General features: G+C 43.6%; 1 protein-coding gene across 2 annotated transcripts in view; it reads right to left on the bottom strand.

The window, feature by feature from the left end:
• Positions 1 to 13,377, bottom strand: part of SEC24B (SEC24 homolog B, COPII component) — a 127,631-nt gene that overhangs the window by 102,568 nt on the left and 11,686 nt on the right. For both annotated transcript variants that reach the window (XM_077476704.1, XM_077476705.1), the window contains exon 2: positions 10,124 to 10,816. In XM_077476704.1, coding sequence (XP_077332830.1) covers positions 10,124 to 10,816 — 693 coding nt within the window. The remainder of the gene's footprint in view (positions 1 to 10,123; positions 10,817 to 13,377) is intronic.

Here is a 13,377-nt window from a genome sequence, read left to right as displayed (position 1 = left end):
AATTCCCGTTTTTAGGCAGGACTTATGTTAAAAAGTAAAAATGGGCTATTGATTCATTGGGCTAAAATATAGGCAACCCAGAGAAGTCTATGAAGTAATTCAGCACAGGGACAGCGCTGCTTACAGCCAAAGCCAATGTAATCAAAGCCAGTGAGCTGCTAGAAGCTTAAGCAAGTGCACATCTGTTCTGATCTGTATTCTAATTAAGTGTAAGTGTTGGAGATGGCAGCACAACAATATTTCATTTCTTTTCAAATTCCATTAGAAAAGTTCTAGGTTTTCCAGATAACAAAAAGTAGGAAAACAAGTCACCAAGACCACCTGAGAACAGATGGGCTGTTCTGAAGACCATGGATAAGAATAGATTCATTTCTGAAAAAGAACAAAAAAGAGGAACAAGTGCAGCAAATGAATAGCTGCAAAAAACTGAACCCACTGAATGAAATGTCAATCTTCAACTCATCATTTCATGACAACCAAATGAAAATGTGTATGGCCAGTTTTGCACAGAACTCCACATGTAATTTCATGCAAATATTACAAGCTCTTAAAATGGCTTTCGGGTGCATTCTTTAAAGTGGACCTTTAAAGTGACACTAAAAGTTTTTTTTTTTTTTTTAATAACCAACATGTCATACTTACCTCCATTGTGCAGCTCGTTTTGCACAGTGGCCCTGAACCTGCTCTTCTGGGGTCCCCCGGTGGCTCTCGTGGCTCCTCCCCGCATCAGATAACCCCCTGGGAGAAGTGCTCTCTCGAGTCCAGCATTCAGCTTCCATGGATGCCGAATGCAGGACTCGGCCCATGGCTGCGCTGCTATCAATCTATCCAATCAACAGCCAAGAACCCCTGTGACAAACCTAGCCGGGACACAGGCTTTTTGAGAGGACTGAATGCGAGCCTCTTGCCGACCGATTATGGGCCCCAGATTTTAAGGGGCACAGGGTGAATGAGAACCCCACTATAATCTGTGCTAGTCCGATTCAATGCTGTATATATGTATATATAATGTGTGTTGCCTCATGCTGTTGGGACACACACTGTCAGATGCTAATGTCATGAACTCCAGCCACCTGTATGTTGGCTTGTATAATGTAAATGAGTCTGGTCTGGCACATTTTTGTTTGGGCTAATTAACCCTGTGTTGATGTTTATGGTAATGTTTATTGAATTGTTAGTGAGCTAGGAGCTGGAAAGTCTTATCCTCAGTCAACTAGTCTGAGTGTTGATTAGATAATTAGCTCATGCTAATTAGGTTAGGTTTTAGTCAGCCCACTGTATATATTTTGTGTGAGATCTCAAATAAAAGGTAATTCCTGATGTCCTCTAAGACTGGTGTCATCTAGTCTCTTGGGGGGTTCCTATAGCCAGATCCATTGGACTTGTGTTCCAGGACTTAGGAAGCGGTATATAGACGGAAGCACTCAATCGTAGTGTGGGATCGGTTCCATCACAACCCCCTAGCAGAGAGAAGGCGCATCCCCATGGGACAAGCTTGAGGGTTCAGGCAAGTAAAAACGGGGGATGGGGGGCCAGTCACTGCCAGGTGTTTTTTCACCTCAATGCATAGGGTACATTAAGGTGGAAAAACACTTACCTTTACAACTTCTTTAAGGATGAGCTCAGGGGTGTTCGCAACCCGCATGTACAGAGCCCATCAGGCTGCAGAGATCAAGAAAGGTGTCACTGCCTGTGATTAGTGCTGTGCAGTGCCGACTTCCCGGTGGGCTCCGCATGTGTGAGTTGCGAACAATGGCTGAGCTCATCCTTACTGACCTTCAGCCTTCCCCCCCAACTTTCCATCTATTAAATCTTCTGCCCTCGTTTTAATTTTGGACAGTAAAACTTTTTTTATTCCAGTAAATATCTTATACAGTCCTATTCCTGTTTGTCTGGAAAAAAGTCTAGACTTATGACATCAAGCACAGCTCTCTCTCTCACTCCTGTGAGAATTTGCCAGGAGGGGAGGGGGGGGGGGGTCATAAGAGGGCCAATGTGAGCTGCAGAGCTGGAGGTGTGCCTCTGCAAATCCAGGAAGTGAACAGGCAGCAAGCTTCAGCTGCCCACAGTTAAAATGGATGCAGCCAGACTCAGTGGAGGGAGATTTCTGCAGCATATTTGGCAAGTACAGAATCACAGTATATATAAAATAGTATGCAAAGTGGTTGGAGGGGAGCTTCAGAATGGCAAAGATGTTTTTATTACAAATTATGTGAGCAGACTGCAGTTCCTCTTTAAGTACTGCACTACCTATTGTACTTCACTACTAACAGGTCATGTCACACTGCCAATTCATTACTCTTTCTAATGCTTACAGGCATTGATCCACTTCGGTACACTTAAAGGAGGATGTCATGAATTTAATCCACCGTGGCTTAGACATAGAAAAGTACAGGCAGAAACTGCTCCTTTAATATTAGCTAAGCCTGTGACTAGCACAGATAACACAAGCAAACATATGCTACCTAGTGATTGGTCAGCATGCATATCTTAACGAAAAACCTATGCACATGGGACATTTTTAATGCTGCTTCTATGGGGGTGGGTCTGACCTTTTATCGTTTTTTGTTTCTGCTTCTCGACTCCCCTGTATGCAAGCCTGTGTGTTCATGCATACGTATGCGTTTAAAGGAGTTTAGACGCAGAGGCATTTGGAGGCAGAGAAAAAAAAACCTCTGCCGGTGATGTGTCAAATACTGTCCCCCATCGGATAGTGTCCACCCTGTACTGCGCTTGCACAGTACGGAGGACAAGGAAACGCCGCAGGTCATGCGCTGTGAGTCCAGGTTCAAGCCCCACCATCCAAGTGAACATAGAGTTAGAATAAAAAAAAAAAAAATAGCCAAGCGAAGTGATGCCGTGCCCGAAGCGTGGCGAGCGAAGCGAGCCCCCCGAGGGGCCCCGTTACTATGTGCTACCGTATGTCCACTTGGATGGTGGGGCTTGCATCTGGACTCGTGCGGAGGCCTCGTTCTTCAGAGACTTTCGGAGTCTCCTTCTCCTCCGTACTGTGCAAGCGCTGCGCCTGTGCAGTACGAAGTGGACACTATCAGATGGCCGGACAGTTTTTGGCAGAACACAGGCAGAAAAAAAAAAAAACGCTTGACTCGTGCAAATGCATGTAAACACGTGTTAACGCTAGACACATTCAGAGGCTGAGCATTTATGTATTTTAATGGGCATAATAAATTATTAATCCGGCCAATGAAACCAACACCCAAGCACTTGATGCACCTAAACACATTACATGCATTTACAAGTGTCAAGGGTTATTTTTTTTTTTTTTTCTGCCAAAACGCAACTGCCAGGAGGAAAGGCGTTTGGAGAAATGGTTAAAGTGTCCAGTATGTGTGAGGCTTTACCAAGAAAACTTGAGCATGTCCTTGAGGTCTACATACTGTATATTTAAACATTCTGTTCATGAGCCATTGTTTAGTAACTGCCCTGAATCACACCATTAACATTTCCATGATTGCTGAGTGCTGAGTGCTGACACACCCCGTTCCATAGTGTATGAAGACACAAACTCACCAGCTGCTGTTGCATCACTGTAGATAGTTTGTTCTGAAACAACTCCTATGGGACGCTCAGTTACATAAGGCTACAGTGATAACCACCCATTTATACAAAGCTGTATTTTTTCACACAGAAATCTGTAAAGCTGCACAGTGCAATATAGTAGGTGGTTGGGAATTGCTGAACTTTCACTAAAATAAAATGATGTCAGTTTTAGAAGTGTTTCTGCACAGAGGGCACCTAATAGTCCTACTTCTACAGCCAAAAAAAAAAAAAAAAAAAAATAAAATAAAACCAGCACATTGCAATGAATGTTCTGCACAGGTTTGGGGACCTCCAATATTTAGGAAATTATATGTTTCCCCATCTGTTCATGACTACCGTAGGGTCCGGTCCCTGTGTCAGATTGCATTCCACTTGTTACAAAGGGGTCAATTCACTGATAACTGCATACGTAAAATAAGGTAAAAGAACTCATGCAATATTTATCTCAAAAGTAGTCAATTTACTAAAAAAAAAAAAAAAAAGCGTTAAATATTTATTTTTTGTGAGATTTATCACGTAAATTTAGCATTATTTTTGGCGTTTGTTCGCTTTTTTTTTTTTTTACATGGCAACACTGCACCAGAAGAAATTTGGGTCAATTCACTAAGGGATTCCACGTGCGATATGAAGGTAACGTGACTCATCTTTCGGAAATATTGCATGAGATCATAGTAAATTTGTTAAAATAAATCAAATGTGAAGTAAATACTGCAAAAAAAACATGATACATTATAGTCACTTTACTAATGAACATACACATTCATTATTTATCACCTGGCAGTAGGGAGTTGGTATTTTAGCAATGTACAAAATAGCAATGAGGGGAAATCTGCACTGGTCAGTAAGGTAAATATATACAATGTATCCATGTGAAAATGTCCTGCCCTGAGCCCAGGAATGAATATAAAATTTTAACATTTAACCAGAGGGATGCAAATGAAAGCACACTGTTTTCAGTTTCATAATACACTCACCGGCCACTTTCTTAGGTACACCTTGCTAGTACGGAGTTGGACCCCTTTTTGCCTTCAGAACTGCCTTAATTCTTTGTGGCATCAATTCAACAAGTAATAAAAGGGGTAGGGTTGCACTATGGAGAAACTAGAGTAATAATCAACTGATAATAGACAAAGGGGTTACCAAATATTACCAGCCTAATAGGTTGGAATAAAACGATAAAACAATAGTGGTAGCTGTGGCGCTTCACACCACCCATAATTTTGTGTTTAGGTAGTGCCACAGCTACCACTATTGTTTTATCAATTCAACAAGGTTGTCTTAGGGCGTGCCAGTGTCCATCACCTGAAGGTGGCCTATAACCCACATAGTAACTACTATGGCTCTGTGTCCCGTGATGTACGATAAGAAAGATGGATTTACGTGGAAGCTTTAAAATAAAATAACTCTCTTTCTAGTAGCACACTCCATGCACAGAAAACCACATGGGAGCCTTGAACACTATCAGGGGAATTAACCACTTCAATACAGGGCACTTAAACACCTTCCTGCCCAGACCAATTTTCAGCTTTCAGTGCTGTCGCACTTTGAATGACAATTGCGCGGTCATGCTACACTGTACCCAAATGAAATTTTTATCATTTGTTTCCCACAAATAGAGCTTTCTTTTGGTGGTATTTGATCACCTCTACGGTTTTTATTTTTTGCGCTACAAATAAAAAAATACCGAAAATTTTGAAAAAAAAAATGTTTTTTTTTGTTTCAGTTTCAAAACTTTGTAAATAAGTACGTTTTCTCCTTCACTGATGGGCACTGATGGGGCTACACTGATGGGCACTGATAAGGTGGCACTGATGGGCACCAATGAAGTGGCACTGATAGGCGGCACGGATGGGCGACACGGATGGGCGACACGGATGGGCAACACGGATGGGCAACACGGATGGGCAACACGGATGGGCAACACGGACGGACACTGATAGGTGGCACGGATGGGCGGCACGGATGGGCATGGATAGGCGGCACAGGTGGGCACTCATAGGCGGCACAGGTGGGCACTCATAGGCGGCACAGGTGGGCACTCATAGGCGGCACAGGTGGGCACTCATAGGCGGCACAGGTGGGCACTCATAGGCGGCACAGGTGGGCACTCATAGGCGGCACAGGTGGGCACTCATAGGCGGCACAGGTGGGCACTCATAGGTGGCATCGGTGTTATAGTAATGGATGCCAATCAGTGCCAAACAATAATGCATGCCAATCAGTGATGCCCATTGTGGGCACTGATTGGCATCCATTATGGGCACTGATTGGCACCCATTGTGCTGACTGGCATCCCTGGTGGTCTAGGGAGGATTATGGATTTTATTACCTTTTCCCTGGTGGTCTAGTGGTGTCCCTGGTGGTCCAGTGTGGGCATCCTCGGGGGGCTGTGCTGATAATCGATCAGCACAGACCCCCCCTGTCAGAAGAGCAGCCGATCGACTCTCCTCTACTCGCGTCTGACAGACGCGAGTGAGGGAAAGCCGATCACCGGCTCTTCCCATTTACACTGTGATCAGCCGTGATTGGACACGGCTGATCACATGGTAAAGAGTCTCCGTCGGAGACTCTTTACCGAGATCGTAGTTGCCGGGTGTCAGACTGACACGCCGCAACAACGATCGCCGCGATGCGCGCCCCCGGGGGGCGCGCAGCGGCTCATAATCCTAATCACGTCATATGACGTCCGGTTAGGATTATGAAACCACTTTGCCGCCGTCAATTCCCTATAGGGCGGGCGGCAAGTGGTTAATAAAGGGGGTAATAGAAACCCTTTATGGATTCTGTTGGGGCTCAGCATCCAAAGCGTCAGTGCTTCATGGAACGCTCACAGACAGGTACGTGAATTTGTCTGCACTGGAAAAGGGGTGTCCACACTAGACATGCCTTCCCTACCTCCCCAGCCACTGTGACTGTCACACTGACAGACGTTTGACCTCAAGAGTTTCATACTAGGGCTGGGAGGAGCCTGATGGGCAACTGAGAGACTAGGTCCCATAAAGCCTGACACTTTTTTGATTGACAGCGTAAGGAAGCAAGTGGATCTATAGCCACTACAGTGGCTTTCAAAACGACCCAATGCTGTGCACCATCAATCAAATGTGAAGCTGTCTTGATGGGGAATTAGTCTTGCAGTTCTATATCAGGCTCCACCAACCCCGTGACAAGTCATTTCCCAAATATGGGTACCGCCATACTGACATCAGCTTTATCCTAAACCCTTTTGCTTACATTTAGCTTTTGACCAAGGAATCTCTTGGCCAACAGCCTAATGGGGTAGGAGTTAGAGCCCTGCGTGGGACACTCGTGGACATGACAACTTCCCAGCACAAAACAGCCTACTCTGAATACTGGCATACATCTGTACACGAGATCAGAGTTGGTCCTAATTACCACCAGTTTTCTAAGCAGAGAGCTGGCGATAATTCTGTCACCGCTATAGTGATAGATTCTTAAAGCGAGTGTAAAGGCTCAGGAGCACCAACAGAGGACCCAAGAGGAGGGTAAATGGGGCTGCTCTGTTTAAAACCACTGCCCAGAGCAGGTTAGAATAACATGCATGCTTTTAATATCACTTTAAAGTGGCAGTTGTAAGAATTACCTGAATTTGCCACACGTCAACTTGTTCACTGCAGCTTCATAGATGACTAAACTATTAACCCCCACATACCATTTTTCTTTCTACATCCTCACCTTGGTGAAGAAGCCATATATGCCTCCTGAGAGGTCTACATATACAGGACCTAGCAGAGATTTGCAACGTGTCTGCACATGCACTGGATCTGCCTTCAAAATAGCAGCGCTTGGCGTAAAGCAAAAGCAAGGGTGGCTTTGCCTGCAAGCACAGGAGCACTGGACATCATGGACTAGTTTTTGTTTTTATTTTCATGTAGAGACAATTTATAGGGATTTTACATTTAATTTTTTTTTATAATACCAAGGTGGAGTTCCACTTAAAGACAAAATAAGGGCAAGAAATGAAAAAGAAGGCAAGAACAGAACTAGTGACTGTAGTGAATGGATAAAAGTAAATACATTTTAAAATTCAGGTTTACAGTGCATCCGGAAAGTATTCAGAGCTTCACTATTTCCACATTTTGTCATGTTACAGCCTTACTCAAAAAAGGGATTAAATTCATTATTTTCCTCAAATTTCTACAAACAATACCCCAAAATGACAACTCGAATATTTGTTTGAAATCTTTGCAAATTTATTAAGATAAAAAACGAAGTATTCCCAACTTTGCTCAATACTTTGTTGAAGCACCTTTGGCACCAATTACAGGCTTAAGTTTTATTTTTAGTATGATCCTACAAGCTTGGCATGCCTATTTTTGGGCAGTTTCTTCCAATCTTCTTTGCAGGACCTCTCAAGCTCCATCCGGTTAAAATGTGGAGTACTGGTGCACAGCCATTTTCAGATCTCTCCAGAGATGTTCAATCGGGTTCAAGGCTTGGCCACTCAAGGACATTCACAGAGTTGTCCCGTAGCCACACCTTTGTTATCTTAGCTGTGTGCTTAGGGTCGTTGTCCTGTTAGAAGATTAAACTTCACCTCAGTCTGAGGTCCAGAGCACTCTGGAGCAAGTTTTTATCAAGGATGTCTCTGTACATTGCTGCATTCATCTTTCCTTCGATCCTGACTAGTCTCCCAGTTCCTGACACTAAAAACAACCCCTCTAGCATGATGCTGCCACCACCATGTTTCATTGTAGGGATGGTATTGGCCAGGTGATGAGCGGTGCCCAGTTTCCTCCAGACATGATGCTTGCCGTTCAGGCCAGAGAGTTTAATCTTTGTTTCATCAGGTCAGAGAATTTTGTTTTTCATGGTCTAAGAGTCCTTCAGGTGCCTTTTGGCAAAACTCCAGACGAGCTGTCATGTGCTTTTTACTGAGGAGTAGCTTCCGTCTGACCACTCTACTATACATGCGTGATTGGTGGAGTACTATAGAGATGGTTATTCTTCTGGAATGTACTCCTCTCTCCACAGAGAGAAACGCTGGAGCTCTGTCAGAGTGACCATCGGGTTCTTGGTCACTCCCTGACTAAGTCCATAAGGAGTGTAACACCACTCAGACTGTGGATAAAGATTTCCTCATGGGTATGGGCCCCAGCTCACCACCGCCGATAACTCGTGTGTTAACAAGCACGAGTTATCCATGTGAAACTGGTCTACCAATGTCCCTGAAACATCCTATGTCCTTTGGCACCTTGATAACAAAGTAACTATTCTACAGAAGTAATTGCTTCCATGGTGTGTGACCAATTTTCTTTTTCTTAAATCATACCTCCCTGACTAAGGCCCTTCTCCCCCAATCGCTCAGTTTGGCCAGATGGCCCGCTCTAGGAAGAGTTCTGGTGGTTCCAAACGTATTCCATTTACGAATGAAGGCCACTGTGCTCATTGGGAGCTTCGATGCTGCAGACATTTTTCAGTACCCTTCCCCAGATCTGTGCCTCCATACAATCCTGTCTCGGAGGCCTATAGTCAATTCCCTGGAGTTCATGGCTTGGTTTGTGCTCTGACATGCAGTGTTAACTGTGGGACCTTATATAGATTGGACATGGTTTGGAATGGCACACACCAATCAACTGAATTTACCACAGGTGGACTCCAATCAAGTTGTAGAAACATCTCAAGGATGATCAGTTGAAACAGGATGCACCTGAGCTCAATTTCGAGTGTCATGGCAAAGGCTGTGAATACTTATGTACATGGCATTTTTTTCGTCTTTTATTTTTTACAAATTTGCAAGGATTCCAACCAAACTTCTCTTTCATGTTGTCATTATGGGGTATTGTTGGTAGAATTTTGAGGAAAATACAGAATTTAATCCATTTTGGAATAAGGCTGCAACATAACAAAATGTGGAAAAAGTGAAGCGCTGTGAATACTTTCCGGATGCACTGTATACCCACTTTAGATACAACTGTGGCCTGTAGGCAGGAGACATGTCTAAACGCCTTACTGGGGAAGGAAGAGCAGTTTACTGTGATACTGTGGAGCAACAGTTTGTACCAGTCATGACACACCTATCACAAAAGGAAGTGGATACAGTCTCTACTTTTTTTGTAAATTATCGCCCGTGTGGAAAGGGAATGTCAAACAACATCGTGAAGGCGAGCCTCTACAGACGTTCCTGCTAACAGTGTGCGGGAAGATGCGACAGAAGCTTGGGTACACACCAAACAGGGGTATGGAGAGTGTTTAGTGTTGTGGATTGCTGCGGAGGGAACAATGTATGGCGGAGAAGTGGACAATAATGGTATAACACTGTTGAGCTTTGGGCAATACTGAGCAATTTATATCCTGGGAACCTGTCAGTGTTGTAGTATAAAATTCCTGACAAAGTAGGATCTGAGAGAAGGTCCATTTGCTTTTCCACTACATCCTGTGAGCAGCTGGTTGGCCTGAGAATTATAAAGTGCATTAGCTACTGTTCAGGGCTTTACTTAATGCACCAAGCACTTACAGAAGTGGCAGAATCCCCACTGAAAGGAGGAAGTAAAATTTTTAAACACACACAAGAAACAAATAATTTTATTCAAATTCATCTTACCTGAAGTAGATTGTTGATTGGTAGGTGCAAAAGACAAGCTGTGATTCTGAACCTGACCAGCCTGAGCCTTTCTAGGTTCTGCAGAAGGAGCAAGAGGTGCACCTTGCCTGGGGAAATCATTAGGGTGTAGTGTGGAAGCAGTAGTCGTCTGTAGTCTCTGTGCATTGCCAGTCCCCTGATTGGCTGATTGAAGGCTATGGGCAACTACAACTTGTCCATACTGACTGCTGGCAGGCATTGAGGAGTATTGTGCACCTTGATATAATGGATTAGATACAACAGGAGCAGAGTAGTGACTGGAATGAGCTGGTAATCCCTGAGGAGGACAAGAAGTGGCAGAGTATGCATAATTGACATTACCCCCAAATTCAGGATATGAATGGACAGGAACTTTAGGAGGAACTGCACCCTGACCTGGTCCAAGTGATGAAGAAACATAATTGCCTGAAGAAAGTCCATGACCTGATAAATGCAAGCCTTGATTTGCATGTAAATGATTGGTATGTACAGGTGGAGAGACTGTATTGTGTGGGGGCAGTGCTGCATAGTTGGAATAGTAATAATCTGGCGCATATTGGCTGCTTGTATACGAAGGAGTAACTTTACTCGGCACTTGTGTGTAGAACGCTGGAGAGGCATTGTTAGTTGATGGATAATTTCTGTATTCATAGGCCGGCTGAGGCTGAGAAGGACCTAAAAGCAAACAGATATCTGTCAAATCAGTCATTTTACAGACCTCTCACACAGCAAGGCCCCATACAAACAGGCCACCTGCATTAAAACACAGGAGAATTTATCCGATAAGTAGAAAATAACTTTTGTGCTTTCCACACATTTTGTTCTGAGTTTACATGTTCCTGGGACTAGTTGCGTTTACTTGAGTAATACGGGGCTAAACGGTCCCGGGCCATGGGACCATTGTGTAAACCCAGCTGGATATTGCTGAGGCTAAGTGTACTGTCAGCCATGGCAAAATTATTTACAGGCTTTCAGATGGGTTAAGAAATGGACTCCTAACACACCCGGAGTCTGTATTTTAATTCCCATGTGCCTTGTGGCCTGTATGCAGAGCCCATTACAAAACAATAGCAGAAAATGGGACATAGGTGAACAATGGAAAAAAGGCTGCCTGATGGGACATTTATGTCAAAATGCTGTGAACCGCGGTACATGCATTCTCATCCTTTGGTGACTAGTGAAGCATGCATTTTACAAGATGAACTGCAGTAAATCTGCATAAATGTTTCTATCTGACGGTATCCCACTAATACAATACCCATTTAGAACACAGGATGCATATTGTATAGCTACTGCCTTAGGGCCGGTTCACACAGGGGGCGACACGACTTGCCGTGCCGCGACCTGACAAGTCGCCCCCGTTCTGTACAATGGAACCATTCTAAGAGGAGCGACTCGAGTCGCTCCGACTCAGAAAAAAGGTTCCTGTACTACTTTTGGGCGACCTCGGGGCGACTTGCATTGACTTCTATACAGAAGTCATTTGCAAGTCGCCGGTGAGGTCGCGGCGAGGCAAGTCGTGTCGCCTCGCATCGCCCCCAGTGTGAACCGGCCCTTAGGCAATCTATAAACTCTGATAACAGGCTACAAGTTTGTAAATATTTTTACTTGCAAACAGTACAGGGAATCCACTAGTCGCATTATGTTCTAAAATGTCCTGGCAAATCCAGTCCATTGTTTACAAGGCAAAATTCCAGGAACACAAACTTACAGTCATAATTAGGACACTGCCTGCTATATAAAATGTATAGGTGGTTCCACGCTTATGGCTATAATTAATATTGGACATTAACTGCTGCCCCTACCGGTAGAACCACCTAAGTGGAATGTAAACACAAATTAAAAATAACAAAAGGTATGGCGCTGATCTAGGATGCAATATCTCAGTGCAACAGTCAATTGATGAATCAATTGAAGCCAAAAATAGAATAAATATAAGTGTGCATAAAGTGCCAAGTGCTTCACTGGTGTAATCTAGTGCTAGAAATGCACATGTAAAAATGAATAACGTGCTTATATCCAATTCATGTAAAAATTAAATAAATCAGTGATCATATATATTGCCCATTAATCAATCCAAAGGGTCAAATATAAAAAGTGACAGGTGCTCTTCAAATCCGTGCCTTCGTGATCCTTATGGTGCCCCCTATAGGTATTGCACTGAACCCTCACAGGGGTATCTTGCTTTCACAGTATATGCCACTGTGCAGCAATCTCCAAGTCTCCTATGGTTTGATAAAGAGACCCTCTTTTTTGCCCTGAAACATGTAGCCATATCCCCTCCACTTCCTGTCTTCACCCAACCAAGAGAGGTGCTGTTTTGGAGCTGCAGCCATCTTGCCACTTCTGGAAGCTGCTAATGTTTATGTTCCAGCCTGAAGCCTGACAGCTACACTGGATTCAAGAAATCTGCTTCAACCAGCCATGTGCCTGCTGAACTCGGCAGCCTCATGGTGTTCCTATGGAGGTCTATGACAAGCCTTGATCTACTTTTATCTAGTAGGTGCTGCGGAGTCAGAATTAAAGGAGAAAGGTTTAGCTGACACCGCGAGCATGGACTTAGATTGCTGCAGTGGGAGATACTGTGAAAGCGAGATACCCCTGTGCGGGGTGAGTGGTTCAGGCGAGTGCAATACCTATAGGGGGCACCATAAGGATCACGAAGGCTTAGATCTGAAGAGCACATGTCACTTTATATTTGACCTTTTAGATTGATTAATGGACAATATATATGATCACAGATTATTTAAATTTTCACATGAATTGTATACAAGCATGTTATTCATTTTTACATCTGCATTTCTAGCACTAGATTACACCAGTGAAGCACTTTATGCACACATTTATCATTTCTATTTTTGCCTTCAATCAATTGATTTGAGAGTTATGTTTACACTTGAGATATTATATAGGGTCACACAGACTTGCGCTGAGATATCCTTATGTTACACAGATATTTCACCCTAGAACAGGCCATATCTACCTTTGTTATTTTTCATTTGCCTGCTATATACATTTACAGCTAGGATTTTTTTTTTTTTATTGAAAACTGTTGAAAAAGAGGTTCCTATGAAATCCTGTTTTATTTAGCCTGATTTCACATTTATTGGATTGCACAATTTAAGTAGAACATTTGCTTACAAAATCCTTGCAGGATGGCTTATACTGGCTCTGTATGTCTCGTGTCTTAATGACTCTGTATGTCATAAAAGCATCCTACCTGCCCGATAGCAAGT

The sequence above is a fragment of the Lithobates pipiens genome, unplaced genomic scaffold (genome assembly GCF_037356315.1).
Source record: "Lithobates pipiens isolate NorthernLeopardFrog02 unplaced genomic scaffold, aLitPip1_a1.2 Scaffold_13, whole genome shotgun sequence".
Classification (NCBI taxonomy): domain Eukaryota; kingdom Metazoa; phylum Chordata; class Amphibia; order Anura; family Ranidae; genus Lithobates; species Lithobates pipiens.
The sequence above is the reverse complement of the archived record's forward strand: the minus strand, read 5'-3'. Positions and strand labels throughout refer to the sequence as shown.